The 25576-nt window shown below is 50.2% G+C and overlaps 1 protein-coding gene across 1 annotated transcript in view; it reads right to left on the bottom strand.

Moving 5' to 3' along the window:
• Positions 1-4086: 4086 nt before the first annotated feature.
• The window catches only part of LOC140389037 (extracellular calcium-sensing receptor-like), a 30545-nt gene continuing 9055 nt past the window's right edge, over positions 4087-25576 (bottom strand). Inside the window, exons 5-7 of the mRNA XM_072473201.1 lie at positions 23703-23930; positions 21100-21223; positions 4087-5201 (exon numbers count right to left, since the gene is read on the bottom strand). Of these exons, the coding sequence (XP_072329302.1) occupies positions 4282-5201; positions 21100-21223; positions 23703-23930 (1272 nt within the window). The 3' untranslated portion in view covers positions 4087-4281. The remainder of the gene's footprint in view (positions 5202-21099; positions 21224-23702; positions 23931-25576) is intronic.

Raw genomic sequence — 25576 nt, 5'->3', positions numbered from 1 at the left:
TTAGGTGGATTGACCATGTTAAATTGCCTTTAGTGTCCCAAAAATATTGGGTGGGGTTACTGGGTTATGGGGACAGGGAGGTATGGGCTTAGTTAGGGTGCCCTTTCCAAGGGCCGGGTGCAGGGCCGATGGGCTGAATGGCCTCCTTCTGCACTGTAAATTCTATGAATTCCCATTCCCCCAATTTACCCACCTTTCCCACCCCCGTATTCCTCACTCCCCTCCCCATCATACCGCTGCTTCCCAAACACCCTGTTCTACCCTCCAAGAGTCTGTGTAACATCACTCCCGGGTGATGGGTCTGTGTCGGCATTGTCAGCGGGCCCCTATACAAGGCAGGAGAGTGATGCTAACTCGCTCTGTGGAAAAGCTCTGGTGCTCCTCGGATTCTGCAATTGTCTGATTCTTGTCTTTATACTGACAGTGCGCTCACACCCATCCTCTGAACGGGGTCAGCGTCGGGGGCTTTTGATCTTCGACCACTGTGCCCAGGTGTTTGTGGGGGCGGGTGGCGGTGCAGAGGGCAACAGGGGGCGAGAGTGCGGGCAGGTCTGCTGTGAAGATGAACGTGGCAGAGGCTTGACATGTCTGATGTGTGACATGTTTTAATAGTGAGCATTTCACTGTGACTGCTTTCTATTTACCCTAGCTACAGATATTGACGCCCCCCCCCCCCCCCCTCGTTAACGGTGAGCTGCTCAGGCACGTGTCAGGTGAATCAGACGGTGAGGGAGCCAGTAATGCCAGGCATCAAATGGGGGCTCATTTCTGGCACCAAGTACCATTGAATCTGGGCCATGATCTCACCATGAGATTTAACCTTTTGCAACAACCTACCAAACGGTACCTTGTCAAAGGCCTTGCTAAAGTCCTTGTGGACAACGTCGACCGCATTGCCCTCATCTACCTTCTTGGTTACCCCTTCAAAAAACACAATCCAATTTGTGAGACATGACTTTCTCCTGACAAAGCCTTGCTGACTTTCCATAATTAGCCCTTGCCTGTCTAAATTACTGTAGATCCTGTCCTTCAGAATACCTTCTAACAACTTACCCACTACAGAAGTAAGGCTCACTGGTCTGTAGTTCCCTGGCTTATCCCTACAGCCCTTCTTAAACAAGGGCACAACATTTGCTGAGCTCCAATCTTCAGGCACCTTTCCTTCCTAGCTTCCCACAACAGAGGCAGCATATAAGTACAGGGAGAAGATGAGCAGGATGTTGGCCCATCAGTTGAGGAAGCAAGAGGTGGCAAGGGAGATTGGCAGAGTGAGGGATGATAAGGGCAAGGTGGTGATGGACCTGGCGGGGCTGAATGGCTTGTTTGCGCCGTTTTATAGAAGGCTATATGGGTCTGAGCTGCTGGCTGGGAAGGACAGAATGGAGCACTTTTTGGATGGGCTGTAGTTTCCCACAGTAAATGAGGAGTTGGTTCAGGGACTGGGGGCCCCAATTGGGTTGAGGGAGGTGTTGAACAGTATGGGGGTGATGCAGGCAGGGATCCCGGGGCCGGAAGGGTTCCCAATGGAATTTTACCAAATGTTTGGGGCAGATCTGGAGACACTGCTCGTGTGGGCGTATAATGAAGCAAGAGGTAACTCCCCCCTACATTGTCACAGGCTTCCATCACCCTGATATTAAAGAAGGATAATGACCCGGAGCAGTGTGGGTCGTACTGCCCAATATTATTACTGAATGTAGATGCCAAGCTGTTGACAAAGGTGTTGGCCTCGCGAATCGAGGCCTACATCCCGGGGATGATAGGCGAGGATCAAACGGGTTTTGTGAAGGGGAGGCAGTTGGCGGCGAACGTGAGGAGGCCGCTTAATGTAATCATGATGCCTTCGGAGGGGCAGGAGGTGAAGGTAGTGGAGGTGACGATGGACACAGAGAAGGCATTCGACTGGGAGGAGTGGGATTACCTGCTGGAGGTGCTGGGGCGGTTCAGGTTCGGGCAGGGGTTTGTAAATTGGGTCCAGTTGATGTATAAGGCAACGAGTGAGAGTTAGGGGTATTTTGGGCTTCATTGGGAGACGAGGCAGGGGTGCCCCCCCATTGCTTTTCACCTAGGCGATAGAGCCACTGACAATGGCGCTTAGAGCGTCGATACTGGAGAGGGATTGAGCGGGGTGGGGGAGGGGGGGGCATCCTGCACAGGGTCTCATTGTACACTGGCGGCCTGTTGCTGTATATCCAAGGCATCATGGAGATTTTAAAGGAAATTGTCTGGTTTTCAGGGTACAAGTTCAATATGGGAAAGAGCGAGGTATTCCCAATTAAGGCTAGGAGGCAGGCGAGGAGGTTAGGAGAATTGCCATTTAGAGTGGTGGGGGCGAGCTTTAGATATTTGGGTATCCAGGTGACCCGGGGCTGGGCGCAGCTGCACAGGTTGAACCTGGCTCGGCTAGTGGAACAGATGAAAGTGGATTTCAACAGGTGGGATGTGCTGCCGCTGTCGCTGGCAGGGTGTGTGCAGACAGTAAAAATGACAGTGCTGCTAAGGTTTCTGTTTGTGTTTCAGAAACTCCCAATCTTCGTCCCAAACTCATTTTTTAAGATCAATGCGCTGATTCTGGGTTTCTGTGGGTGTGGAAGACCCTGCGGATTAGGAGGGCTTTCTTGGTGGGGGCAAGGGGATGGGAGGGGGGTGGGGCGGTGCTGGCACTTCTGAACATGACGAATTACTACTGGACGGTGAATATTGCCACGGTTAGGAATTGGGTTGTGGGGGAGGTGTCGGCATGGGGTCAGATGGAGGCGACATTGTGTAGGGGAACATGCTTGAGGACTCTGTTGTCGGCACCTCTGCCATTCTCACAGCCAGGTACTCAGTGAGCCCAGTGGTGGTGTCGGCCAAAAGGGTGTGGGGGCAGTGGAGGCAACATTTGGGCCTGAAGGGTGCCTCTGTGTAGGAGCCGATCTGTGATAATGATAGGTTTGCGCCGATGGGGTTGGATAAGAGCTTTCGATGGTGGCGGCAGGCAGGGATTGAGCGATTTGCCAATCTGTTCATAGGGGCAAACTTATGAGGTGGAGGACCTGGAGGAAGAGTACGAGTTGCCCAGGTGGAGCAGTTTTAGGTACCTGCAGGTCCGGGACTTCGTATTGAGAGTGCTGCCGTCCTTTCCTGGGCTGCCGCCCCTGGGGTTGCAAGACAAGGTGCTGTCGAGGGATGAGATAGGCGAGGTGTCCGATGTTCGATGTCTATAAGGAGTTGATGGATTGGGAGGGGGAACATGGTGGGGGACATAAAGCGCGAGTGCGAGGAGGAGCTGGGAGGGAGGAGGGTGTAAGACGTTGCGGAGGGTGAATGCGCCCTCGTCATGTGTGAGGCTAAGCCTCATCCAGTCTAAAGTGATGCATAGGGCACATATGATGGTAACAAGGATGAGTAGGTTCTTTGAGTGGGTAGAGGATGGTTGTGGGTGATGTGCGGGAAGGCCTGTGAATCACATCCACATGTTCTGGGCATGTCCAAGGTTGATGGGGATCTGGCAGGGATTCGCGGACGTAATGTCCGAGATTTTGGGGGTGGAAGTGGTTCCGAGTCCAGAGGTGGCGATATTCGGGTTGTCGGAAGACCCAGGAGTCCAGGGGGTGAGAGAGGCCGATGTCCTTGATAGCCTGGAGACGGATTCTGCTCGGGTGGTGGGATTCGGAGCCGCCAAAAGCAGGGATATGGGCAAGAGACCTGGCAGAATTCCTGAGGCTGGAGAAGGTCAGGTTTGTCTAGAGGGCGTCAGTGGATGGGTTCAACCGGAAATGGAAGCTGTTTATTGATGTCTTGAAGGGGGTTTGAGGGGTCAGCAGGAGGGGAGGGGATGAGGGGGGTAAGGGGGTTAAAATGGGAAGGTGGGAGATGAGGAGGGGGTGGTAACAGGGGAGCAGAGAGGGGAGTGGGGGTGGATTGTTTATAATATTGTATGGTTGTTCTTCTGCTTTTGTTTGTTTATATGAAAATGCCTTGAATAAAATATTTTTTTTAAAGAATCACATTTGTACAAAGCTCTTAAATTTTAAAAGTCCCACTGTTTAATTTATCCATATTTTCTTCCTGAAGAACTTCATTAAAATAATAAAGCACAGTTATTTGCATCCTACTTTCAATTGATCTCAGTGCCTGAGGTTTAGTTTAACAGCAACAACAACGACATGCTTTTGCACAGCACCTTTAACAAACAGAATGTCCAAAGTTTTTCACAGAAGTATAAGCCAAGCCAAAGAAGAAGATATTATGTGGGTAACTAAAAGCTTGGTCAAAGAGATAGCTTTTAAAGGAGCTCTAGGTTTTGAGGTTGGATTCTCCTGTTTGAGGTGCACGACCCATCAGACCACGTTTTGTGTTCAACTCAGGCCTCAGCAAAACAACGTAACATTTCGGAAAGAAAATACAAGCAAGAAGACCAAAGCTTGAGGCCAGGATAGCAAATATTTCTATTGCAACTAAATATTTTCCTTTAGTACTGAAGTAAGCTGGTAGGAAGGATATCCACACTGCAAAAAAGATCAACAGGCTAAAAGTGATAAATTTGGCTTCGTTGAAATTGTTGGGCAATTTTCGGGCCAGGAATGCCAAAACAAAGCAGAGAAGAGCTAAGAGCCCAACATATCCCAAATTACCGAAATAAGCATGCTCAGATCCGTTGCTGCATTCGAGAATAATTTTTCCAACCACAGCCATTGTGTTTTTCTCCACAGAAAGTGATGATGACAGCAAAAGACCAACACAGATGCTTATTTGAATGAGTGTTATGGCTGCAACAATCATACGGTGATGCATGGGCCGAAAGCGTTTTAACACATTTTGGTGGGGTGTTGTCATTGTAAAAGCCAGTACTACCACTATTGTTTTAACAAGGATGCATGAGAGGGACAAGGAAAAGCTAGTGCCAAACCCCATTTGACGGAGGACACAAAATTCGGCTGAAGGCTTACCAATAAATGTAACAGATGTCAAAAAACACAACGTTAAAGAAAATAGCAGGAGGAAACTCAGCTCATAGTTATTAGCTCTGACAATGGGTGTATTCATGAACTTGATAAATATCACAATAATAGCTACAGAGATAATAATCCCTAATATTGAAAAAAATAGTAAAACACCCGCCAATGGTTCATGGAAAGATAGGAATTCCACCTCCTTCGGTACACACATATCCTTCTTTTTATTCGACCAGTAATCTTCAGGACACTGAAAACATTCTGCAAAACAAAGATCAGAATTTGAATTTTTAAAGATAAATTGAAAGTTATCAGTCATTTTAGCAGTCGCTTTTAAAAGGAATAACTTAATTGACATCATATGCTATTAAAAAACTTTCTATAACGATGTCGGAGGCGACGATATCGCTGATCCTGAAAAGAGACAAAGACCCGCTGCAGTGCAGGTCATACAGGCCCATCTCCCTCCTGAACGTAGATGCCAAGTTATTGGCCAAAGTGATGGCGACAAGGATAGAGGACTGTGTCCCTGGGGTGGTGCATGGTGACCAAACAGGATTTGTTAAAGGGAGGCAATTGAATACCAATATATGGAGGTTGTTGGGGGTGATGATGATGCCCCCACCGGAGGGGGAGGCGGAGATAGTGGTGGCTATGGATGCAGAGAAGGCATTTGATAGAGTGGAGTGGGACTACTTGTGGGAGGTACTGAAGAGATTTGGATTTGGAGAGGGGTTCATTAGATGGGTTCGGCTCCTATACGGGGCCCCGGTGGCAAGTGTGATTACGAACAGGCAACGATCCGACTACATCCGAATATTTAGGGGCACAAGACAGGGGTGCCCCCTGTCCCCGTTACTGTTTGCGTTGGCAATTGAGCCATTGGCCATAGCGCTGAGCGGCTCTAGGAAGTGGAGAGGGGTACTTAGAGGAGGAGAAGAACATCGGGTGTCATTATACTTGGATGATCTGCCGTTATATGTCGCGGACCCAGTGGAAGGGATGCCTGAGATAATGCAGACACTCAGGGAGTTTGGAGAGTTTTCGGGATACAAACTGAATATGGGGAAGAGTGAACTGTTTGTGATGCACCCCGGGGAACAGGGCAGGGGAATAGACGAGCTGCCGCTGAGGAGGGTAACAAGAGATTTCCGGTATTTAGGGATCCAGGTGACCAGGGACTGGGGAACCTTGCATTAGCTTAACTTGACACGACTGGTAGTGCAGATGGAGGAGGACTTTAAGAGGTGGGATATGGTGCCCCTGTCATTGGCGGGCAGGGTGCAGGCGGTTAAAATGGTGGTCCTCCCGAGGTTTCTTTTTGTGTTTCAGTGCCTCCCCATACTGATTGCAAAGACCTTTTTTAAGAAGATGGACAGGAACATCATGAGCTTTGTGTGGGCCGGAAAGACCCCAAGGGTAAAGAGGGGGTTCCTGCATATATTCTGTTTATAATGTCGTTATGCCAAAATTACAAAAAAATTCTGTTTAATACCACTTTAACATTTGGACAGCATAGACTTTTTGATTTGGATTTAATGCCCATTCCTGAGCAGATTTGGATGTCGTGGGCCTTTAATCAGGCAGGAGGATGTCAGGTGGGGGTCTTCCTGCCTTCCTACCTCTGCTGCAATGAGACCTCTCGCAAATTGAATGCAGCGGCCTCCCAGTTTTCTCCCACCCCCTCAGCAGGAAGTCACCTGGGCGCAAATCACTATTAGTCCTTAAAAGTGGTTGTGGTAGTCACCACTGTTTACATAATACGTATATGAGAGGTAATACGGTAAGGCTCCTGTACTACAGGTACGGGGGTAGATCCCTGCCTGCTAGCTCCACCCAGTAGGCAGAGTATAAATGTGTGTGCTCACCGAGCTGCTGCCGAAATGGCTACACATCTCTGCTTAATAAAGCCTCGATTACTCTCTACTCTCGTCTCGTCGTGATTGATAGTGCTTCAATGGTGACCAGGCGCCATGGATTCCGAGAGGGTGAAAGGAGGTGAGTATCCCTCTCCACTTACCTCCAAGGAGCACAAGGACACAGCAGTCACTAGCCAGATACTGTGGGGGGAATCCTTCAAAGGAGCTGAGATTTGGGAAGCTTGGGCTGGGCTGGAGGGGGCCAGGTCCCATGGGATAGGGGTTGCATTGTGTCTGTGAAGCCTTTAAACCTGCTTTCTTTCATGTTTAGCACCCCACAACAGGGCAAAGCACAGCTATAGCCTCTCTGCCCTAAAATCCTCTCACAGGACAGAGCTTGTTTCATAGAGAAGCGTTTCACTCCCCCTGGAGTTTCAATAGGCTCTGTGGTCTCAATATTTAGATTGCCTTCTTTTCCCCCTTTGTACTTGGTTGTTTATATGCTATTCTATTCCCTTTGAACTTTCTTTTTTTTTAAACACATTTTATTCAAACTTGTATCAAAGTAGGTTACAGCAAATAAACACCCCAGGAAACATTCTTCCCAACAATCAACTAGACAGTTTGTACAGATTTTTCTCCTTTTTCACCCCCCCCCCCCCCCCCCCCCCCCCCCCCCGGCGAACATCTCCTCAAACACGGTCACAAACATCCCCCACCTTTTCTTAAATTCCCCTGAAGAGTCCCTTAACTCATACTTTATCTTCTCTAACTGCAGGAAGTCACACAGGTCACCCAACCATGCTGCTACCCCCGGTGGCGATGCCGACCACCACGCCAACAAAATTTGTCACCGTGCAATCAGAGAGGCGGAGGCCAAGACATTGGCCTTCCTCCTCTCCATGAGTTCCAGCTTCTCTGCTTCTCTGAAACCCCAAATATCGCCACCGAAGAGTCCGGGTCCACTCCCTCCTCCATTATCCTGGCTAAGACCGCGAACACTCCCGCCCAGAATCTTCCCACTTTTTCACAACCCCAAAACATGCGCGTGTGATTCGCTGGCCCCCACCCACATCTCTCACCCTCATCTGCTACCCCCTGAAAGAACCCACTCATTCTCACCCAAGTCATATGCACCCTGTGCACCACCTTAAACTGTATCAGGCTCATCCTTGCACAAGAGGAGGTCCCGTTTACCCTTCACAGTGCCTCACTCCATACTCCCCAATTGATCTCCATTCCCAACTTCGCTTCCCATTTCCCTTTAGTCTTCACCACCCGCTCGCCTCCCTGCTTCCCCAGCCACTTATATATATCCCCAATTCTTCCCTCCCCTTCCACATCCGGAAGCAGCAGTCGCTCCAGCAGGGTGTATCCCGGCAATCTAGGGAACCCCTTCCAGACCTTTCGTGCAAAGTCCCTAACCTGTAGATACCTGAACTCACTACCCCTTGGCAGCTAACCCTCTCCCTTAGCTCCTCCAGACTGGCGAACCCTTCCTCCAAATACAAATCCCTCACCTTGACCAGCCCCACTTCCCTCCACCTCCTGTATACACTATCCATCCCCCCCGGCTCAAACCCATGATTCTCGCATAGCAGCGTTAGCACCGACATCCCTTCCACCCTAAAATGCCTCCTCAGCTGATTCCATATCTTCACCGTGGACTGCACCACTGGGCTCCCTGAATACCTACTCGGAGCCATTGGCAATGCTGCCGTCACCATAACCCTCAAACTAGACCACTTACAAGATTCCTCCTCCATCCTAACCAACTCTACCCCTTGTCCTTCCCACCACCGCCGCACCTTGTCCACATTCACCGCCCAATAATAATGAAGCAAGTTTGGCAATACCAACCCCCCCTGCTGCCTCTACCTCTGTAGCAGGGTCCTCCCCACCCTCGGCACCTTCCTCGCCCATACAAAGTCAGAGATGATTGTGTCCACTTTCCGAAAAAGGCCTTTGGTATAAAGATCGGGAGAGCCTGAAAGATAAACAAGAACCTCGGCAGAATATTCATTTTCACCACTTGGACCCTCCCCGCCAACATTAAGTGCAGTGTATCCCACCTCTTAAGATCCTCCTTGGCCTCCTCCACCAGCTTTGTTAAGTTCCACTTATGGAGCCGCGTCCATTCCCTCTCTACCTGAAGCCCCAAGTACCTAAACCTATCCCTCGCTACCGTAAATGGCATCCCCCCTAAATTAGCCCGCTGTGCCAGCTCATTCACTGGGATTACCTCGCTTTTCCCTACATTCAGCTTGTATACTGAGAACCCTCCAAACCTCCCCAACAGGCCCATAATCCTTCCCATGCTCTCCAACGAATTCGAAACATACAGCAAGAGGTCATCGGCATAGAGCGACACCCGATGCTCCCTCTGCCCCCTCATTATCCCCTGCCACTCTGCTGACCCCCTGAGAGCCATCGCCAATGGCTCCATGGCCAGCGCAAACAGCAGCGGCAACAACGGGCACCCCTGCCTCATACCGCTGTGTAAGTCAAAGCTTTGTGAGCTCATATCATTCGTCCTCACCCTCGCTCTTTGCGCCACATACAGCATCCGCACCCATGCCACAAATCACGGCCCAAACCCAAACCTTCCCAAAACTACGAACAAGTACCGCCACACCACCCGATCAAATGCTTTCTCCGCGTCCATGGACACCACCACCCCCGGTACCAGAGCCCTCGACGGATTCATCACCACATTCAACAGCCGTCTTATAATACTCGTGAGCTGCCTGCCCTTCACGAAGCCTGTTTGATCTTCTGTAACCACCCCCGGGACACAATCCTCCATCCTCCTCGCCAACAACTTCGCCAATACTTTCACATCCGTGTTCAATAGTGATATGGGACTATACAACCCACATTCCACCGGATCCTTCCCTTGTTTTGGGATTAGTGTGATTACTGCCTGCTTCATCGTCTCCGGCAACTCTCCCTCTCTAGTGCTTCATTAAACGCCCCCAACAAATGTGGTGCCAGGTCCGCCGCAAATTCCTTATAAAATTCTGCTGGGTTACCCATCCGGCCCAGGGGCCTTCCCCGACTTCATACCCCTGATACTATCCAGCACCTCCCTCAGCCCCAGGGTCTCCTCCAACGCCTGCCTGTTTGCTTCCTCCACCTGGGGAAATTCCAGCTCGTCCAGAACCAGCCTCATGTCCCCCTCCTCTCCTCCTGGGTCTGCCTCATAAAGTCCCTGGTAATACTCTCTAAATGCCTCATTTATCTTCCCTGGCTCTGACACCACATCCCCAGCCCCAGTCCGGATCTTCAATACAGCCTGCCTCCGCAGCTGGTGCTCCAGCGTGCCGCTCGCCTTCTCCCCATACTCGTATTACACCCCTCTTGCCCTACGCAGTAGCCCTACCGCTCTCCTCGTTGTCAGCCTGTCAAATTGCCCCTGCAACTTTTTCCTCCTCGCCAATCCCTTCACGGTGGGCACCCTTGAATATTCCCTGTCCACCTCCACTATCTCGCTCACTAGACGGTCATGTTCCGCCCTCCTTTCCTTATTCGCACGAACCGTAAATTAGATAATTTCTCCCCGGACCACTGCCTTCAGTGCTTCACAAAAAATGCCCGCCGACACCTCCCCATTCTGATTGAACTCCACATAATCCCTAATCGCCAACCGCACCTTATCACAAAAACCTCCATCCGCCAACAACCCCGAGTCAAACCTCCACCCCGGCCTCTGCTCTCGTCCCGTACTGAACCGAATATCCAGCCAGTGGGGTGCATGGTCCGAGATAACAATCCCCGCATACTCTGCCCCCTCCACCCCAATCAAAATTTCCCGACTCACTACAAAGTAATCAATCCTCGAATACACCTTACAGACATGTGAAAAGAAGGAATACTCCCCCCTGGGTTCTGAAAGCGCCATGGATCCACCATACCCATCTTCTCCATAAAGCCCCCCCAGCTCCCTTGCCATTCGTACCCTATCCATCGACCTGGGGCTCGATCTATCCACCCTCGGCTCCAGGACACAGTTAAAATCTCCTCCCATGATCAACTGGTGCGTGGCTAAATCCGGGATTGCTGCCAGCAACAACCTCATAAAACCCACATCAACCCAATTTGGGGCATACGCATTTACCAACACTACCGGTGCCCCTTCCAATACCTCACTCACAATCACATATCTCCCACCTGGATCCCTCACCTTCGCACTCACGAATCCCAATTTTTGGCTAATTAAAATCGCCACACCACTCGAATTCAAATCAAACCCCGAGTGAAAAACCTGCCCGACCCACCCCTTCCTTAACCTAACCTGGTCTTTCACACGGAGGTGTGTCTCCTACAAAAAGACCACCCCCGCTTTCAAGCTCCTGAGGTGCGCGAACACCCGCGACCTTTTAACCGGCCCATTCAGTCCCCGGAATGGGCTTGCGTCTCCAATCCCCTCTACCGTCTGTCATCTTCCCCACTTAACTCCTGCCCCTTTAATTCCACTCTGTACCTAGCCCATCCCAGATGGCCCCTTTCTTCGCTCTTGACCATGTCAACTCTCACCTCCTGCCGCGTCACAGAAACCACCCCCCCCCCGCTTTTCCCCTTCTTCCCCCCCCTCTTCCCCTTTCCCCCCTCCCCCTGGCCACCCCTCTTGGCCTTCTCCCCCCCCCCCCCACCTCACTTCCGTTCACCAGCATAACCTGCTAGTGCAGCTGCACCTTCCCAAAGGCACATCCTAATGACCTCCCCCTCTCTCTCCACCCCCCCCCCCCCCCCCCACACTCCTCATCGCAAAAAAGAAGGCCTCCTGCTGGCCTTACCCTCCCCCACCCAAACAAGGACTTCTCCTGAACTCCAGGTCGCCTTCTCCAAAAGCAAACAAACAGATGTTAAACACAAACAGTCCCATAAAACAGAAGGGGGGATGGGAACATCCATCCCCACATAAACTTTTCACCCCTACAACTCCTTACAATCTCAAGATTGAAGAGAGCCCCCCCCCCCCAAAAAAGGTGAAAATCCCCCAATCCCTACACCCACTTCAAACATGCTCCCGACCATTACAAAGTGCCAGCATCCCGGTTCCCAAGCATTGTCCACTCAGTTCTCCCCCAGTTTATGCTCCTTAATGTAGTCTTCTGCCACTTCTGGGGTCTCGAAATAATACTCCCGGCCTCCGAACGTCACCCAGAATTTCGGCGGGTAGAGCACCCCAAACCTGGGGCGTCATTCTCCGACCCCCGCCGGGTCGGAGAATGGCCGTTGGCCGCCGTGAATCCCGCCCCCGCCCCCGCCGAAGTCTCCGGTACCGGAGATTGGGCAGGGGCGGGAATCAGGCCGCGCCGGTTGGCGGGACCCCCCGATCAATTCTCCGGCCCGGATGGGCCGAAGTCCCGCCCAGAAATTGCCTGTCCCGCCGGCGTAAATCAAAGCTGGTATTTACCGGCGGGACCAGGCGGCGTGGGCGGGCTCCGGGGTCCTGGGGGGGGGGCGCGGGGCGATCTGACCCCGGGGGGTGCCCCCACGGTGGCCTGGCCCGCGATCGGGGCCCACCGATCCGCGGGCGGGCCTGTGCCGTGGGGGCACTCTTTCCCTTCCGCCTCCGCTACAGCCTCCACCATGGCGGAGGCGGAAGAGACTCTCCCCACTGCGCATGCGTGGGAAACTTTCAGCAGCCGCTGACGCTCCCGCGCATGCGCCGGGAAACTGTCAGCGGCCGCTGACGCTCCCGCGCATGCGCCGCATTTCCGCGCCAGCTGGCGGGGAAACAAACGCCATTTCCGCCAGCTGGCGGGGCGGAAATCCCTCCGGCGTCGGCCTAGCCCCTCAATGTTGGGGCTAGGCCGCCAAAGATGTGGAGCATTCCGCACCTTTGGGCCGGTGCGATGCCCGTCTGATTGGCGCCGTCTTTGGCACCAGTCGGCGGACATCGCGCCGTTGGGGGAGAATTTCGCCCCTGATCTGCCGCCGGTACAGCACCGCCTTGGCCTTGTTGAAACCTGCCCGTCGTTTTGCCAACTCGGCTCCGATGTCCTGATAAATCCGGACGTTATTTCCCTCCCAGTCGCAGCTACGCTTCTTCCTGGCCCACCGTAGAATTTTCTCTTTCTCCACAAATTTATGGAGTCTCACAATCACCGCCCGCGGCGGCTCCCCAGCTCTAGGCTTTTGCCTCCGAGACCTATGCGCTCGGTCCACTTCAGGTGCCTTATCTAGTACCCCTTCTGCCACCAGTCCCACCAGCATCCTCGAGACGTACCTCGTGGCACTCATACCTTCCACTCCTTCAGGCAGGCCCACTATTCGCAGGTTCTGTCTTCTCGAGGTATTCTCCTGCTCCTCAACCTTTGCCCTCAATGCCCTCCTAGGAGCTCCACCTCCGCCTCCAGAGCCACCACACGATCGCTGTGGTCAGAGATCACTCCTTCAATCTCCCGAATCTGTGACCTCTGCACCTCCAAATACCTGTCCATCCGCTCCAAAGTACTCTTCAGGGGTGCCACAGCTTCTGCAATGGCCTTTGCATAATCCTCATGCATTTCTTTCCTCTGTTCGTGGAATTCCTCCTTGATAAAAGTCATCAGTTCCTGTATCTGGGGCCTTACAGCTTGCCCCTCCCCCACCTGCATGCTGGAAGAGACTGTCTGTGAAGCACAAAACTTTCCAGCCAAACCTATCACTGTATTCTGCCAGGTCCGGTGATCGGAAGACATACCATTCCAGGGGTAAACTACTCCTCTAACATTCACCTACGCCTTTTCATCAAAATTCCACCTGGACCTGGGTAAAAAGAGCCCTTTTCTGTGACTTTTAACAGGAACAGCTCTTTATGTGACCAATCACTCCATAGTCACAAGCGGACGTCATTCCCTTTGAACTTTCAATAGGCTCTACGGTTTCACTGTTGCAGTATGCCTGCTTCCATCCCTTTTTAATTAGTTGTTTACATTTCACATCCCATCGATTATTACAAGCCTCTTGATTGACAGTTGGAGGCTATCTCAAAGGAGGGATTAGCTTTGGTTTTTTTAATAGCACTTCATGGTCCATTAACTCTGAAATACTTCCTCTTTTGAGCAGATGTCCTGCCTGACTGTATTTTTCTATAGTAGATTTTTTTCTACTCTGAAATGCTTCCTAGAAAGTTCTCTGTCTGACAGCAATTGCTTTAGACTGGGTCTTTTTAAAGCTCTGATGCCTGAATCGCTTGCCTGCAATGGATGCATTTTTCCACTATAGAAGCAGCCGGAACCACTCAAATATTAAGTGCAAGGGTTCCTCAATGAGGACCTTCTCACAGTCATTGTTGAATTTTCTGGATAGATGTGATGACCATGCTACGGGGCTCAGAGGCCTTTGTAGCCTCGGAGTGGCCAGCAACATGGCTGGACAGTCACTCTATCACTCTGGCAGTGCTGCCAGGTTGGCACTTCCAAGTTGGCACTGCCAGTTTAGCACTGCTAGGGGCCAGGGGACAGTACCAAGTTGGCACTGTGAAGGGAAAGGGCCTGAATGGAGGGGACTGAGGGGGAAGAGGCGTTAGGCCATGCTAGAGTGGTGTGTTGCTCACTCGGGAGGGGAACGATTATAGCGATTATGGGGGGGGAGGAGTTGCCGGCGAGAAGGGGGGAAGGTCTTTGCCAGTGAGAAGGGGGTCTTTGCTGGTGAGAAGGGGGTCTTTGCTGATCATCGGGGGCGGGTTTTGCTAGTGAGAAGGGGGAGGATCTTTTCCGACGAGAAGGGTGGGGGATCAAAGAGGTGGGGGTTGGTGGCTGTCGGTTTATTCTGAGGACAGGAAGCCTTTAAAATGGGGCCCCGATCTCGGAGGAACCGGCCTTGCGGGCGACTTCGGGTTCCACACTTCACATTTTTGGTGCAAATTACCCCGGCTCCAAAGAAAATGACTAAATATGGGAGGATCATGATGAGAATCGTGCAGGAACAGCTGGTGCAATTCACACCGATTTTCCCAAAATGGCACTTTGTCATTGTTTGGGAATATTTCATCCCTTATCTGTTCGTCAGGCTTTATTATATATATTTTTTTAAATTTAAATTTACGGTAGCCAATTCATTTTTCTTTCCAGTTAAGGGGCAATTTAGCATGGCTAATCCACCTAGCCTGCATATCTTTTGGGTTGTGGGGGCGAAACCCACACAAACACGGGGAGAATGTGCAAACTCCACATGGACAGTGACCCAGAGCCGGGATCGAACCTGGGACCTCAGCGCCGTGAGGCAGAAATGCTAACCACTGCACCACCGTGCTGCCCATATGTAATAATAATCTTTATTGTCACAAGTAGGCTTACATTAACACTGCAATGAAGTCACTGTGAAAAGCCACATTCCGGCGCCTGTTCGGGTACACGGGGGGAGAATTCAGAATGCCCAACTTACCCAACAGCACATCTTCCGGGATTTGTTGGAGGAAACTGGAGCACCCGGAGGAAACCCACGCAGACACAGGAAGAACGTACAGATTCCACACAGACAGTGGCCCAAGCGGGAATCGAACCTGGGACCCTGGAGCTGTGAAGCAACAATGCTACCCACTGTGCTACCGTGCTGCCCTTGTGCATATTTAAAGTGCGATTAAAGTTTTTAATTTTTAAAACAGTGGTTACTGTTGTGGGGTGTTGGTTTCATCCCAGTAGGTTTGATGACGCCTTTGTAGTCTTTCAAAGGTTAACAAATGCTTTTTTAAAAGAAATTTAGAGTACCCAATTATTTTTTCCAATTAAGGGGCAATTTAGTGTGGCCAATCCACCTACCCGGCATATCTTTTCGGTTGTGGGGTGGGGGGAGAGAGTGAGACCCACACAGACACAGGGAGAATGTGCAAACTCCACACGGACAGTGACCCGGGATCGAACCCAGATCCTTGGCGCCATGAGGCAGCAGTACTGACCATTGCACCATCGAATCGCCCAAAGTCTTTATTAACAACTAGAACTATTTACAAATATACAATAAAGGGTACAAGCTAGGTTCTGTCTCCAAACTTAGGTCTGCACACGGCTCTATCCAACAGATTATCTGCTCCCTTACATCACTTTGTGGATGGTACTGTACCCATACCTACATAAATCTTATATGTGCCAGATCCTTATACTATACGACCCCAGAATCTTTATTCAATGTATCTGGAGTTGTTCTGGTTTACTTCATGTCTTACGTTGTTATTACTACCTTTTCACTATTACTACATTATCACTACACAATCACCCTCTCCCCCTTTAGGTCCTTGTAGTTAAAATGATGTGGAGATGTCGGCGTTGGACTGGGGTGGGCACAGTAAGAAGTCTTACAACACCAGGTTGAAGTCCGACAGGTTTGTTTCGAATCACTAGCTTTCGGAGCACTGCTCCTTCCTCAGGTGAGTGAAGAGGTGGGTTCCACAAACATGTATATAGACAAATTCAATAATGCAAGATGATACTTTGAATGCAAGTCTTTGCAGGTAATTAAGTCTTTACAGAGGGATAAGGAGGGATAATCACAGGTTGTCACCTCTGATGTTCATCCTGGGGACACACTTAGGCGCAGTGGTAGAGCATGGAAGGCGAAACAGGTTGAGGATCACTGAGAGGACACTGGGGAGGGGGGAGAGGATAAGGGGGGGGGTGCGTTGAGTATGGGAATGGATTGGGAGAGTGGGATGACAACAATGGGGGATTGGAGCAGCTGGGGACACATGTGTATAGCATTAAAAAAAGTTGACCGCAAACAATATCACGCCTCTGGCACCAATACTATGCCCAACTCCCCGGACTTGGATGCCCTGGATGCCTCTGCCCTCCCCCATCCCTTACCCCGGCACATGTGCAGGAAATGGGTGTGAGTGAGCACTTAGCTGACAGGCAGGGGTCAGAGGGACTTGAGGCTGTTTTCGTTAGAGAGAAGAAGGTTAAGAGATGACTTAATTGAGGCATACAAGATGATCAGAGGATTAGATAGGGTGGACAGTGAGAGCCTTTTTCCTCGGATGGTGATGTCTACCACGCGGGGACATAGCTTTAAATTGCGGGGAGATAGATATAAGACAGATGTCAGGGGTAGGTTATTTACTCAGAGAGTAGTAAGGGTGTGGAATGCCCTGCCTGCAACAGTAGTGGACTCGCCAACACTAAGGGCATTCAAATGGTCATTGGATATACATATGGACGATAAGGGAATAGTGTAGATGGGCTTTAGAGTGGTTTCACAGGTCGGCGCAACATCGAGGGCCGAAGGGCCTGTACTGCGCTGTAATGTTCTACGTTCTATATTCTATGTTGTAGATTGAGGGGCACCAGCGCTCAGCTCTCAGCGGGTTATCATCACCCCTCCCCCTGCCTTTGACAGTGACCCGCTGACAGTGTTGACACACTCCCATCACCCTGAAGTGAACATAGAACATTGAACAGTACATACTTATCAAGGACACGTAGTAGCTGTTCCTTGTGCCCATCCCCTGCAGTTTTCCTCTTCATCCGATGCATCCTAAGTCTTGCATTATCGCATCATAATTGCCTTTTCCCCAGATATAACTCTTGCCCTGCGGTATATACCTATCCCTTTCCATCATTAAAGTAAACGTAATCGAATTGTGATCACTATCACCAAAGTGCTCACCTACCTCCAAATCTAACACCTGTCCTCGTTCATTACCCAGTACCAAATCCAATACGGCCTCGCCTCTCGTTGGTCTATCTACATACTGTATCAGGAAACCCTCCTGCACACATTGGACAAAAACGGAAGTAACACAGTCCCTGTGAGGTGGAACAGAGTGGGGTCGATGGGGAAGAGAATGGTGGGGGAGGGAAGGCTGAGGGATTGGTGGAGGGTGGTTGGGAAGGGGCGTGATGGGGAGGGGGATTGACAGGCGAGACCACATCCTATGTGAAGCGGGCATGGATATGGGCCTCCCTGGTCCTCCGGTTTGCAGAACCCTTGCCGCTACCGCCTGTCCTCCATCCACTGGTTGGTCCTGCGGGTCCTTCCCAGGCTTGTTCTCCTCCTCCTCGGTGGCCGCATGTTCCTCACCCTCCACCTAAAACACCGGTTGTCCCGCCAGGTTGTAGAGGACACCGCAGACCACCACAAAGTGGGTGACCCGCCGGGGGGTGTACTGCAGGGCACCACCAGAGCGGTCGAGGCATCGGAACCATAACTTGAGAAGTCCAATGCATCGCTCAATGACAGACGTGTGGCCACATGGGCCTCGTTGTATCAGGCCTCTGCAATGGTCATCAGCCTCAGTACTGGCGTCATTAGCCAGGTCCTCAGCGGGGACACATTATCCCCCAGGAGCCAGCCGCCCATCCTGGAGTGGTCCCGAATGAGGCCAGGGATGTCTGACTGGCCCAGGGTGTAGCCGTTGTGCATACTCCCTGGGAAGCATGCACACACGTGCATGATCTTCATGTCGCACATGAGTTGGATGTTCAGGGAGTGGTTCCCTTCTTGTTGATGTAGGGCATTCCCAGACGGCCCAGTGAATGGAAGGTGACATGTGTGGTGAACCACTGTATTAGGGGATGTAAGGTAGGACCTGCACTACAGGTTCGGCGGTAGCCCCTACCGGCTGGCTCCGCCCACTAAGATCTGTATAAATATGCATGACCTCCATTGCCCTGCCATTTTGCCAGCTGCAGCAGGAGGCCTCGCATCTGACTGCAATAAAGCCACAGTTGTACCCAATCTGTGTCTTTGTGCAATTGATTGCGCATCAACATGCGTGCCATCTATTAGCCCCTGGACATGGGGCATCCCGTCGAGTGTGGAGAATCCTGCTGCCTGGACAACTTGTTGGACCCAGTCCATGTCAAAGTTTATTTAGTTCGCTGCCTGGGTAAACAGGGCATCCATGGCCTCATGGATACACATGTGGGCTGCAGCTTGTGAAATGCTGCACAGGACCCCGCTCAAGCCCTGGAATGATCCTTGATGGCCACCGAAGGCAGGTATCCCCCTCCTCCATGTGGCGCCAAGTCTGCAAGGACTTGGCGCTGGTGCTGCACTGTCCCCGTGGTGAGGCGGAGCCTCCTGTGGCACATGCTGTCCTTCATCTGTTGGAAAGACCAGCAATACCTGTACACCTTAGGCCGTTGTCAGCCTCCCCCTCTGGGTCCCTCCCTGGGCAGCCAGGTCCTCACGGTGTGGGACGGAGCCCTGCACATGGGCTGTCACCTCGAGTTACTGTGATGCTGCTGCCTCCTCCTTCTCCAGCGTCTGGCTAGCTGGCCCAGCACCACGTGGGCAGCTTCCGTGAGGTCCAAGATATCATCCATTGAGTGTAACATCTGTAAGCAATTGGAAGAGGATGTGAGACTGACAACTTCCTCTCTAGGACCCTCCATGGGGCTGGTTTAGCACAGTGGGCTAAATAGCTGGCTTGTAATGCAGAACAAGGTAGCAGCGCGGGTTCAATTCCCGTACCAACCTCCCCGAACAGGTGCCAGAATGTGGCGATTAGAGGCTTTTCACAGTAACTTCATTGAAGCCGACCTGTGACAATAAGCGATTATTATTATTATTTTGTTATTATGTCCCCCATCTCCCACCCGCATTCTGACACGTCCTGACCACGCACCTCTGGCCACAGTGAGGGCCCCACACCCTGTACCCCAGACACTCTCACGTAACGTTACCTGGACACCGGCCCTCTGCCCGGTGCACGCGCCCACCCTCTGGTCTCCAAATGTCCTCGATGCTGGGGCCCAGTCCTTGTTTGTTTGGATGTTGGCCGCTGCGTCCGTGATGTTGCCTCCCACAGTTCTCAGGCACAGTGTCCAGGCGTCACGGTCTGATTGGGATGCTAGGCAATAACTCCCACAAGCTGCATGGCCCACTTACCCACGGGAATCCATTTGGGAGGTGGGAAATGCTCATTTAACTACGATTGCCGATTCCCAATTAGCAATAGCCGCGAGCCGCGCCATCAGAGGCCTCCGTGGTCAGTCAGAGTTATGGGTGGTCGGTGAGGCAGGCGGGTTGGGGCTGGAGTTGCCCCCGGAATGGAACCACACGGTCCGGGGGGGGGCATGTCGGACCCGTGGGTGCTGAGACAGCCATCTCCCCACCCCCCCCCCAGCTGAGGCCATGGGTGACACCTCCCCCAATGGCAGCCCACCCCAACCGCAACTGACCCTCCTCTGATCATCGGGGCAGCAACCCCAATATCCCCGGGCTCATTGCCCGGGAGGGAAGATGGCGACTCACCTCCTCGGATCCTCAGCAACAGCCCTTCCGCCAGCCTCTCAGTTTTAAAGAGGAGTACTAATTCGAGCCCCTCATGACCACTTGCTATGGAGGCCGTTAGATCATGGGAGGCGTTAGATAGAGTGTTGCTCCTGTTAATTGTATGGAGATTGGGCTTAAGTGGTAATTCTTGGTTTCTAGGCACGCTACGGTGGGATCCAGATTTCGGCAACGGGAACTGGTCCGGCGCGTTTCTCGATTTTGGTTTCTCACGCGATTTAATGGCTCATCGTGCTGTCATTTAAGAACAACGTGGCCATTAAATCATGCCCCAAATTTCTTTAATGAGTTTGCAGGACCTACTGCAGCTTAGAATTTTAAAAGATTTACCTCACCCTTGTAAGTTCTGCCAACTCCGCACTCTGATGTTAGACTTCCAAAGGAGATTCAATGGAATCCGCTACAGTATTGAATTTTGAATATTTGCCTTCAGCTTCCTCTACGCATCTGCTTCTGGAACTTCTTCTCGGGTCAGGATGCTTTGTTGAATTTTTCTCAGTCTTCCAGCATTTTGGTTTGTCTCTGCATTTTAGTGAGGTTGTAAAGATTTTAGTCCTCTGTTTCCAGCATGTTGTGGGGTATTTGTCAAACCTTGATACGTTTGATGAACTCTTCGTAGTCTTTAGCAGATTATTGTTCCCTTTACAATTGGTATTCCTGCGAGTATCATGCTGGGTGCAAGATGCAAAACTTCGACAATATGCTTCTTTTTCAGAAATAAAGATAGAAAGAGGCCACACCTGCAAGACCATCTTTGCCAAGGTGACCCTCTCCATCTACGGCTGCCTCTGTGACCATTGTGGTATGATGGCTTTAGGGAGGACGGGGTGCAGGATGTGCCATTTAAAAAACCCACCAGGATGCTACCTTCTCTCAGTGAGAACACCTACCTGCCCAGTTGGTCCTTCTCTTAGATCAGCATTGGAAGATTAGAGACCTGTGGAAATAGTTTTTGTCTACGCCTCACTTCCATTCCATTGTCTGTGTTCTTTAGGCACAAGCAAAGTCTATCTGCTCACCACATCCTCTATAACGTGGATATCATCAAAATGTATTTTCATTATATATAGGTTTACCTGTGCCATTTGAGATCTCTCCATCAGCACAAGGAATGCAATCAAAGCAGCAGATTGGTTGTCCTTGTTGAACTCTTTTCCGAGTTCCTGGGAGGCAGTCTTCACTGCACACAGAACGAGGAACCTTGGTAAGCAAATCAAAAACAAGGTCAAACAAAGAAATTATGCTGAATAATGTGTTGGGCAAGATGAATCTTGTTTTCTACATTATTGGGGTGCATAGTTTTATTGAGGACCTCATTTAATTTACTTTGTGTAGAATCCAGCAAAAGAGACGGAGGAACACACAGTAGGAAAAAATGAACTACTGGTTTATTTAGGTTTACACAATATACACTACTAGCAACTCCTCTCCCCAAGGGCTCGCCTCTCTGACCTGTACCCAGGTTGGGGTTTTTATACATAGAGGTTCCCCCTTCTAATTACCGGGGGCGTTCATACTGGGAATTACCGGGAACTGGATGGAGCATAGTCCATGGTCCCCCAGGGGGTCGTAACAGCGCTTTCAACCCCCACCTTCCCCCGTATGTTCGGAGCGACGTCCATTTCCGTAGGCCGAGGTGGAGGCCCTCTTCTCCGTTTGGAGAGTGGACAACGTTCCGGTGTCGACGGAGCAGAACCAGAGAGCATACATCTCACCGGCGATCGGCGGGCCAGCGATGCGGGAGTGCTGTGCCCAGCCTTGGTGGCTGGACGACAACGGTGGGCAAGCAAATGTCCATGTTGGAGTCCATGTCCGAGTCTCCCGAGGTGGCGTCAGGAATCTCAGCCTTCTGGACCTCGGCAGGCGGAGGTGGCGGCGATCTAGGCGGCAATGGAGACCACGGGGATCCAGGACCGGTGGGTCCTGACCCTGCTCCGGTGGGTCCTGACTGCGGCTATGTATGTGGCTGGCTTCCTTCCCCTGCACCCAGACTGAATACGAGCTTGGCCTGAGCAGCACGCCTGGGATCCATGTGGCCCTGGCACTGAAATTTCAGATGAACAGCGTCCCTGGACGTGAACTTGCTCAGCGACATGCGTCAACCAGCATCTGTCTCTGAGTGGTCCTGTCTGCTGCGATCCGTGCACCGATGTCTGACATGGCTATGCTGAGACCAAAGTGAAAATTCTGGAAAATCTCAGCAGGTTTGGCAGCATCTGTAGGGAGAGAAAAGAGCTAACGTTTCGAGTCCAGGTTACCCTTTGTCAAAGCTTGGCCACGCTAAATTGCCCCTTAATTGGAAAAAAAGTATTGGACACCCTAAATTTATTTTTAAAAAACAACTAGAGTCAATGGGAATCAGTGGGAAAACTCTCCACTGGTTGTGGTCATGCCTGGCACAAAGGATGATGGTTGTGGTTGTTGAAGGTCAATCATCTCAGTTCCAGGACATCACAGTAGGAGTTCCTCAGGGTAGTGTCCTAGGCTCAACTATCTTCAGCTGCTTCATCAATGACCTCCCTTCCATGTAACATCAGAAATGGGATCTTCACTGATGATTGCAGCATGTTCAGCACCATTCGTGACTTCTCAGATACTGAAGCAGTCTGTGACCATATGCAACAAAACCAGGACAATATTCAGACTTGGGATGACAAGTGGCAAATAACATTTGCATCACATAAATGCCAGGCAATGACGACCTCAAACAAGAGAAAACTTAACCATCATCACTTGACATTCAATGTCATTACCTCGCTGAAACCCCGCAATCAACATCCTGGGGGTTACCATGAACCAGAAACTGAACTGGGATAGGCATATAAATACTTTGGCGACAAGACCAGGTCAGAGGCAAGGAACCTTATGGTGTGTAACTCACCTGCTGATTCCCCGAAGTCTGTCACCACCTACAAGGCACAAGCCAGGAGTGTGATGGAATATTCCTGACTTTCCTGGATGAATGCAGCTCCAACAACACACAAGAAGCTCAACACCATCCAGGACAAAGCAGCCCATTTAATTAGCATCCCTTCCACAAACATTCACTCCCTCCTCCACTGACAGACAGTGGCAGCCATGTTTACCATCTACAAGATGCACTGCAGGAACTCACCAAGGCTCCTTTGGCAGCATCTCCCAAACCCACTCCCACTCCCACCTAGAAGGACATGGACATCAGATGTATGGGCACACCATAGCCTGGATATTCCACTCCAAGCCTCTCACCATGCTGATTTGGAACTATATCGCTGTTCTTTCAATGTCACTGGCTCAAAGTCCTGGAACTCCTTCCATAATAGCACAGTGGGAGTACTTAAACCACATGGGCTGCAGTTGTTCACGAAGACAGCTCAACACCACCTTCTCAGGGGCAATTAGAAATGTACAATAAATACTGGCCTAGCCAGCAATGCTCAAATCCCATGAGCGAATAAAAAAGGCCAAGTTCGTATCATTTAAATCATTTGTATTTGATTGCAATCCAGGCATTCTTCAACTATGCACCATGTGGAAAAGCATAGAATGAGTGACAAAAACTTCTGGATTTCTGTGAATAACTGCACATGTGTGGGTTCTAGAAGTTGCTGTCAGTTCTAGATGAGTAATGTTGGAAAATGCTAACAGTTTCATCATGATAACCCGATTGCAAAACCCGAGCCCTTGCAAATAAACATACCTCTGATTCACCAGCATTCCAGATGAGATCCTGCTCTCTAATGGTGAGTTCATGTCCTGGAGGTGCTCGAGCATCATAACGTCCTACTTTCACAAATTGAATTATGCCATCAGCAGTTACTTGCCAGTTTATTATGTCATATGTGGCTGAAACATCACCGTTTTTATCAAAATATCTTTCATTTCCTGATTGGTCGATGAACCGGACTTTTCTCATGTAATGTAGAAGCTAAAAGGCAAACGTATATTGAAGGACATTTTTAAACCCAATCACAGTACATAAAACTTGAATTTTAAGCAACATGACACAGAATTTTAAGCAACGTGACAATATTTGACAAATAAAGTATCAATTGGCTCTGCTCCAAGCAGTTAATTATTTCTAAAACAATCACTGCTGTGATCTATTAAAAGGGTATAGTTTTGAGCTCAGCAATGTGGAGACAAGGTTGAGTTCCTGTGCTAGCTGACTTAGATTTTTTTTAAACCCTATATGTAGTTATTCTCCTCATAAGCTGTTCTGTGGAGCATCAGTGTTTCTTTTCAAACACATGTATTTAGAAGTCACAAAGGTATTTTTTTCTCAACTGATTTCCCATAAAATCTTGGGGAGAAAACCGACTAAGAACCAGGCTTGAAAGCTGTTTGAAAGCTGAAGTTTTCCATTCATTTGGCATTCATGCAAATTTCTGTAGGTATTTTCTGTCATCAGTGATATCTGCCGTTTTGAGAATTTGTATATATTCATTTGTCCCATAATGTTGTAGCATCCTGTCCATGATTACCCAGTGTTTCTGCCAGGATATTCCGCAGGGAAACCCATGGGCGGGGATGCGCTGCCGGCGGGACAAGTTCATCGTAACAGCCGGAGAATTCTGCACAATGTTTCACTAATTATCTGCCATGCTTTTGACAACATATCCTACCTGAAGACTGCAAAGATATTTTAGATCCAATTGGTTAACTTTCTTTCCCTTTTAGATGTTGAGGTTTTTTTTGGTAAATAGTCATATTTCTGACTAAACCTTACTACCAGCACCACAATGGGTTTCCCCCATGAAAATCCCTGGAAATTATGCTTTCTCAAAGGAACTAATGGACTACCAGGAAAGTGCGAAGCAGGTCAGGCCTCATCAGAGGAACTGTGGAGACATTTGCCACTGCCCTTGGATCAATGTTCATAGACTAATGATATATAGCTAAACTAGATAAAGGAACACTGCTTTCACAGATTGAAATTCTATAAATTGGCAAGCTGTAGACGGCAATCTCACAATTGGTCAGTTCTTTAGATCCTGGGATGGAGGTAATATGGGAAGGGCCTGAACTGGGTTGGCTTGGCCCACAGTACTGCTGAGGGGCACTTCTGTTTCTCCTAGCTCCACATAAATGTACGTATCTAAACAAAATAGCCTTTTTGTTGACAGGTTCCTACGATCCCTTTAAATACTATGATAAAGAACAAAATACGGAGATACTGGAAATCTGAAATAAAAACAGAAAATGCTGGAACTACTCAGCAGGTCTCGCGCCATCTGTAGAGAGAGAAACAGAGTTAATGTTTCAAGTCTGCCTGACTTTCTTTGTTGGTTCTTTGGAGTTAAAGAAAGGGAGAAATGTGATGGATTTTATACTATTTAAGAGAGGGTGGAGGAAAATAGAAGGTCAGGGATAGGTGGCAGCTCAGGAGAGATTTAAGTAGAAATTTAAGTTAATACTGGGAAGACCAAAGTCTTCAGTTCCCACCACAAACTCTGCTCCTTCACCTACAACTCCGCTCCTCTCGCTGGCAACTATCTGAACCAAACTGTTTACAACCACGGTGTCGTATTTGATCTCAAAATCAACTTTCAACCCCATATCTTGTCATTAATA

The sequence above is a fragment of the Scyliorhinus torazame genome, chromosome 14 (assembly GCF_047496885.1).
Source record: "Scyliorhinus torazame isolate Kashiwa2021f chromosome 14, sScyTor2.1, whole genome shotgun sequence".
Lineage (NCBI taxonomy): Eukaryota > Metazoa > Chordata > Chondrichthyes > Carcharhiniformes > Scyliorhinidae > Scyliorhinus > Scyliorhinus torazame.
The sequence above is the reverse complement of the archived record's forward strand: the minus strand, read 5'-3'. Positions and strand labels throughout refer to the sequence as shown.